At 40.1% G+C, this 7,500-nt stretch overlaps 1 protein-coding gene across 1 annotated transcript in view; it reads right to left on the bottom strand.

The window, feature by feature from the left end:
• LRP1 (LDL receptor protein 1) overlaps positions 1–7,500 on the bottom strand; it is a gene marked incomplete in the record, with an annotated part of 264,954 nt that overhangs the window by 78,006 nt on the left and 179,448 nt on the right. Inside the window, 1 exon segment of the mRNA XM_070118011.1 lies at positions 1,149–1,271. Within this exon segment, the coding sequence (XP_069974112.1) occupies positions 1,149–1,271 (123 nt within the window).

Below are 7,500 nucleotides of genomic sequence, written 5' to 3'. Positions count from 1 at the left end.
GAGAGAGAGAGAGAGAGAGTGAGAGAGAGAGAGAGAGAGAAGGAGAGTGAGAAAGTGAGAGAGAGAGGGAGAGAGAGAGAGTGAGAGAGAGAGAGAGAGAGAGAGAGGGAGAGAGAGAGAGAGAGAGAGAGAGAGAGAGAGAGAGAAAGAGAGTGAGAAAGTGAGAGAGAGAGGGAGAGAGAGAGAGAGAGAGAGAGAGAGAGAGAGAGAGAGAGAGAGAGAGAGAGAGAGAGAGAGAGAGAGAGAGAGAGTAAGAGAGAGTAAGAGAGAGTAAGAGAGAGAGAGAAGTAGAGAGAGAGAGAGAGTAAGAGAGAGAGAGAGTAAGAGAGAGAGAGTAGAGTAAGAGAGAGAGTAAGAGTAGAGAGAGAGAGAGAGAGAGAGAGAGAGAGAGAGAGAGAGAGACTTGAGAGAGAGAGAGAGAGAGAGAGAGAGAGAGAGAGAGAGAGAGAGAGAGAGAGAGAAAGAAAGAAAGAAAGAAAGAAAGAAAGAAAGAAAGAAAGAAAGAAAGAAAGAAAGAAAGAGAGAAAGAGAGAGAAGAGGAGAGAGAAAGAGAGAAGAGAGAAGAGAGAGAGAGAAAGAGAGAAAGAGAAGAGAGAAAGAGAAAAAGAGAAAGAGAGAAGAAAGAAGAAGAAGAGAAAGAAGAAAAAAGAGAGAAAGAGAGAAAAGAGAAGAAGAAGAAAGAAGAAAAGAGAGAGAAAGAGAGAAAGAGAGAGAAGAAGAGAGAGAAAGAGCAGAAGAGAGAGAAAGAAAGAAGAAAGAGAAAAAAGAAAAAGAAAAAAGAGAAAAAAGAGAAAAAGAAAAAGAAAGAGAAAAAGAAAGAGAAAGAGCGAAAGAGAAGAGAAAGAGCGAAAGAGAAGAGAAAGAGCGAAAAAGAAGAGAAAGAGCGAAAGAGAAGAGAAAGAGCGAAAGAGAAGAGAAAGAGAAAGAGAAAGAGAAAAGAAAGAGAAAGAAAAGAAAGAGAAAGAGGAAAGAAACAGCAAGAGGAAATAAAGAGAAAAGAAAGCGAAAAAAGAGGAAGAGAAAGAGGAAGAGAAAAGAAAATGAAAGAGAAAAGAAAGAGAAAAGAGACAGAGAAACATCCATCCTCCCACCCCTCTATCCCTCCACCCCCAAGAACCCAACGCCTCTGCCCAGGACCCCTTCCTTACACGTGTCATTATCCTCGTCGGACGTGTCCCCCGCGCCACAGTCTGCCTCGCCGTCGCAGACCCAGCCGCGGGGGAGGCACTTCCCAGTCACGTTGCACCGGAACGTCCCGCAAGGCACGGCGGCTGGAACGGGAGAGAAACGTTTGTTAGGTTTTGTGTTGGTTGAGGTTTTATGAGGTTTAATGTAGCATTTTTTGTTTTTGTTTGCTTGTTTTTTTTAATGCTGTAATGCTCTTTGCTGTTGTTGTTGTTTTGATGCTGATGCTTGAGGTTTTATGAAGTTTGATGTAGCATGTTTTTTTTTTGTTTTTTTTTTTTTTAGTTGTTTTTTAATGCTGTAATGCAGGCACGGCGGCTGGAACGGGAGAGAAACGTTTGTTAGGTTCTCTGTTGGTTGAGGTTTTGTGAAGTTTGATTAAGTATGGTGTTTTTTTAATGGTTTAATGCCCTGTATTGTTTGAAATCATATCAAGTTTGAAGTTTTATTAAGTTTAATGTTGTTTGGTGTTTACGACCCGCAAGGCACGGGGACTGGAACGGGAGAGAACCGTTTGTTAGGTTCTGTGTTGGTTGAAATTTTATCAAGTTTTCTGTAGTATGTTTTTGTTATTGTTTTCTTTTCTTTCTTAATGCTGTAATGGTCTTTGCTGTTGCTGTTGTTGTTTTGATGCTGTAATGGTCTTTGCTGTTGCTGTTGTTGTTTTGATGCTGTAATGGTCTTTGCTGTTGCTGTTGTTGTTTTGATGCTGTAATGGTCTTTGCTGTTTGAAATTTTTAAGTTTTATGTTTGGTGTTTACGTTTTGCACGGGACGGCGGCGGCTGGAACGGGAGAGAAACGTTTAAGTTCTATGCCTGTTTGAAGTTTAATTAAGTTTGATTTAGTATGGTGTGTTTTTTCATGGTTTATGCTCTGAGTTGTTTAAAATTATATCGTTTGAGGATTTGATTTGATGTTGTTTGATGTTTGAAGTTTTATTAAGCTTTATTTAGCATGGTATGTTTGTTTTCCCTTTTTTATTGTGTAATGGTCTTTGTTGTTTGAAATTATTAAGTTTGATGTTGTTTGGTATTTCCATCCTGCAAGGCTGAAACGGGAGAGAAAGGTTTAATAAGTTCTATGCTGTTTCAAGTTTTATTAAGTTTGGTGTTGCATTTTTTTTTCTTTCTTTCTTTTATAATGTAATGGTCTTTGTTGTTTGAAATTTGTAAGTTTTATTTTTGGTGTTTACGTTTTACACAGGACGACGGCGGCTGAAACGGGAGAGAAACGTTTAAGTTCTGTGCCTGTTTGAAGTTTAATTAAGTTTGATGTGTTTTTTAATCCTTTAATGCTCTGTGTTGTTTGAAATTATTAAGTTTGACGTCTTATTAAGTTTGACGTTTAGTGTTCACGTTGAGAGGCTCAGGAAAGTTCATAAAGCTCTATGCCGAGGGTTAGTATGTTCTGCAGTGTTTGAAGTTTATTGTTTTATACTGTTTGATTTTTTAAAAAGTTTGATGCTGCTTGAAGTCTATGTTGTATGAAGTTTTAATGATATTTGATGTTGTTTGAAGTCTATTTTGTATGAAGTTTGGTGTCTGAAGTATTTTGTATGGAGTTTAATGAAGTCTGATGCCGTTTGAAGTTTACAATCCGCAGAGGACGGCAGCTGGAAAGAAACAGGGGATGATGATGAATTCATTAAGCCCTATGTTGCTCAAAGCTTTATGTTGTTTGAGGTTTATTGTGATCTGTGTTGTATGAAGTTTTATGTTGCTTTGAGGTTTATGATATTTTTGAAGTTGTATGAAGTTTTATGTTGCTTTGAGGTTTATGATATTTTTGAAGTTGTATGAAGTTTTATGTTCCTTTGAGGTTTATGATATTTTTGAAGTTATATGAAGTTTTGTGCTGTTAGAGGTTAATCATGATCTATGTTTGACGTTTTATAAAGTTTTCTATTTGAAGTTTAAGCTCAAAAGTTATACAGAGTTTATTAGTTTAATCAATATCTAGGTGTTTCTGTTAAAATAAACACACTCGGACACATTCACGTTAACAATGTAATATAAAATGTTCATTAATCTCTTCATAATCTTAAGTTTAAACATATATTCACCCTCTATTTATTCTTAAAGACATTCGGCTTAAGACATATTATCCACTATGTTAATTGAAGTCTATTAATCACCATATCATACGAAAATTATATGTTTATTCAATATCTAATTGTTCCTGTTCAATTTAAGACAACTCGGACAAGTTAATTTAAAACATTTACAAATTTCTTCCCTATGTAAAAATATATATCAATTTAAGACAACTCGGACAAGTTAATTTAAAACATTTACAAATTTCTTCCCTATGTAAAAAAAAATATATATCAATTTAAGACAACTCGGACAAGTTTATATAAAATATTTACTAATCTCTTCCCTATGTAATATATATATATACATTTCTTTTAATTTTCTATTTCTTCTTTACCTTGAATAAAGCTGGACATTTGTATTAATGCAACCAAGCATGCAAGGAAAGTCCCATATTAAGTTCATTTAACTCTACGTCATGTAAAGTCTTTTTGTATGTTTATCATCTATGTCTTCTTTAAACAAAATAAATGAAGTCTTCTTTAAAAAATATATAAATGAAGTCTTCTTTAAAAATATATAAATGAAGTTTTCTTTAAAAATATATAAGTGGATAATAATTTCTTTTAAGATAAACCTCAAGACAGATAATATATAATACAAGGACTCGCGCGCACAGTACTCAATGACCTTGCACGCACGCCCGTTTTGCACTCATATTTGCAAGCACGCACTTTGCACTCATGCACTTTTCCACGTACGCACTTCTTAATACAGACATACACACACGCTCACGCACGTACACACACATACACACACACATACACACACACACACACACACACACACACACACACACATACACATACACATACAAACACACACACACACACACACACACACACACACACACACACACACACACACACACACACACACACATACACACATATGGAATTTCCTTCCCAACACAAATATATCTATTCCGTGCGCTATAAGTAGGCTATCTAACTTCAGGAAAGGAAGAGGGAAATTCAAGAAAAAAATCCACATTAATCCTAAATAAAAAATAAAAGAGCAAAACTAACACCAAGAAAAGAAATTATCAAAACGAAGAAATAAAATAAAAGAAAAAATAATCAAAACCAAAACCAAACGTAAAAATACAAAAGCAAAACGAAAATCTGGAAAAAACAAAAACAGAGCAACATTCAAAGCACACAATAAACAAAAACAAAACAAACAAACACAAAATCAACAACAACAAAACGAAAAATAAAGAAAAATAATAATCAAAACAAAACGGAAAAAGAAACAAAAGCAAAACGAAAAGCGAAAAAAACAAAGCAACACTCAAAGCACACAATAAACAAAACAAACAAACAAAAAACAAGTCAACACCAACAAAACGAAAAAAAATAAAAATAAAAAAATAAAACCGTCGAAGAGCAGGATATGTCCCAACGACTTTCCAACGACGCGTGACGTCACAGCCCCACTCGACCAGCGATCACCCAAACCCCTTCAAGTGTAAATTGGTAGGATTAAGGAGGGCGAATTCCCACCCTTGAGGATGCGTGAGGATGCCCCCAAGAAAGGCAGATAGGATGTCAAGAAGCCTTTTCATCCTTTTCTTGGGTTTCCTGAAAGCGAGTGAGAAGTCCCGCCATTTTGAGTCTGTTCAAATGCCGTTTTCTGTGGCTTTATGTTTCTGTGTATCTTTTCGTATCTGTTCGTGTGTTACGTTGTCTTGTGACACTGTTCATTTTTATTTTTATTTTCTCTTTATCTATCTATCTTTTGTCATGTTATCTTTTTCATCATTTCATTTGCCATTCTTTGTCATTTTATATCATTAAATTTCGCGGAAAAAATCCAAGTCGTTATTTCTAATTAACCTAATTTTTTACATGATTACAATCTAATTTCATATCATGTCACTAATGTCTTAATTATATAGTTCATATCGGATTCATCCCATAACTATAGGAGCTACTTTTTAAAATCTATATGACTTCCGTGATTCTAGATGGCCGAAAAATACCTGAAATACAATGTTAATCTAACATCTGCTCCAAATGTTGAATACAGTGCGGTAGGAAACAAACAAACAAACAAACAAACAAGATGGTGGACACAAAGGAAAAACGTTCCGCTAGAAAAAAAGTGCATAACTTAATAAATAAAAAAAAACAGTAAGACACGGTGGTATAAAATATCGTATAGAAATAAAAATAATAGCGGTTACTGTTATTTTATCAACCTCATAATGCTAGGGATAATCTTAATGATCAATGATGATAATGATAACAGATACAACCACCAAAGTAAATCTTACTATTGACTCCCCCCCCCAAGACACGCGCACGCACACGCACGTGCCCCCCCCCCCCCACCACACACACACTCACACACATACAGAGACACACACACACACAACAAAACATCAACAACAACCCAAAAAAAACCTTGCTATTCCAACCTCCTAACCTACCCCCCCCTCAAAAAAAAAAACATCCGCCCCCCCCTCCCAGCCACAACCCCAACAACAACCCAATCCCTCCTCCTCCTCCTCCTCCTCCTCCTCCTCCTCCTCCTCCTCCTCCTCCTCCTCCTCCTCCTCCTCCTCCTCCTCCTCCTCCTCCTCCTCCCCTTCCTCCTGAGCAGCACGGCGCCGGCAGCCCCCTCAGAGGCGATCCTTCAGGCCCCCTCGCCCACTTCAGAACAGGATCGCGGTTGTTGCGTCCCCCCCCCCCCTGCCTCCGGAATGGCGAAACAACCCCCCCCCCCCCACCCCCGCCTCTTCCACGGAGAGGAATTCGCACTCGAAGACCAGATGATCGTAAACAAAGGAAATGATGGTGATGCTGTGAATGGTATGGTGGTGTGAACGCTGTGGTATGGTGGTGATGATGGTGTGAACGTTATGGTGTGGTATGGTGGTGTGAATGATGCGGTATGGTGGTGATGGTGTAAATGCTGTGATATGGTGGTGATGATGGTGCAAATGCAGTGGTATGGTATGGTATGACGGTGATGATGGTGTGAATGCTGTGGTATGGTGATGGTGTGAATGCTGCGGTATGGTATGGTGGTGTGAATGCTGCGGTATGGTATGGTGGTGGGAATGCTTGTTATATGGTGGTGATGATGGTGCGAATGCAGTGGTATGGTATGGTATGGTATGAAGGTGTGAATGCTGCGGTATGGGGGTGATGATGGTGTGAATGCTGCGGTATGGTGGTGATGATGGTGTAAATGCTGTGGTATGGTGTGGTAATGGTGGTGAAAAGAATAATAAGGTATGGTGGCCGCGGCGATGATGGTAGCAATGTAATGGTATGGTAATGGTAATGATGATAACTGTAAGGAATGCAACAAAAATATTATTACTACCTTTTTATATCATCTTTATATTCTTTTGATGCCATTCTTATAATCATTATCCTTATTACAAAATGCGGAGGAGGAGAAGAAGAAGAAGAAGAAAAAGAGGAGATGGAGGAGGAGGAGGAGAATATGAAAAGGAGGAGGATGAGGAAGACGATAACAAAAGGAAGAGGAGGAGAAAAAGAAAAAGAATAAGAAAAAGAATTAGGAGAATCAGAAGAATTAGAAAGCGAGCCAGAAAAAAAGAATAAGAATAAAAACACAGAGCCAAAACAGAAGAAGAAGAAGAAGAAGACGACCACGAGATCCCCGCCGCGCAGAACCCCAAGCACGCCAGCGCCGCCCTCCCCTTCGCGGCGCGATTTCGCCGAAAAGCGCGCAGGCACAATCCGTGAGGCGAAATCCGAGCCCGTGAGGTAAACAGGACTCCCTCCCCCCCCCCTACCCCTCTTCCCCTCCCCCCGTGAGGTAAACAGGACTCCCTCCCCCCCCTACCCCTCTTCCCCTCCCCGCGTGAGGTAAACAGGACTCCCTCCCCTCCCCCCTACCCCTCTTCCCCTCCCCCCGTGAGGTAAACAGGACTCCCTGCCCCCCTGCCCCTCTTCCCCTCCCCCCGTGAGGTAAACAGGACTTCCCCCTCCCCCCTGCCCCTCTTCCCCTCCCCCCGTGAGGTAAACAGGACTTCCCCCTCCCCCCTGCCCCTCTTCCCCTCCCCCCGTGAGGTAAACAGGACTTCCCCCTCCCCCCTGCCCCTCTTCCCCTCCCCCCGTGAGGAGTAAACAGGACTCCCTCCCCCCCCTACCCCTCTTCCCCTCCCCCCGTGAGGTAAACAGGACTTCCCCCTCCCCCCTGCCCCTCTTCCCCTCCCCCCGTGAGGTAAACAGGACTTCC

This window comes from Penaeus vannamei, chromosome 41 (genome assembly GCF_042767895.1).
Source record: "Penaeus vannamei isolate JL-2024 chromosome 41, ASM4276789v1, whole genome shotgun sequence".
Lineage (NCBI taxonomy): Eukaryota > Metazoa > Arthropoda > Malacostraca > Decapoda > Penaeidae > Penaeus > Penaeus vannamei.
The sequence above is the reverse complement of the archived record's forward strand: the minus strand, read 5'-3'. Positions and strand labels throughout refer to the sequence as shown.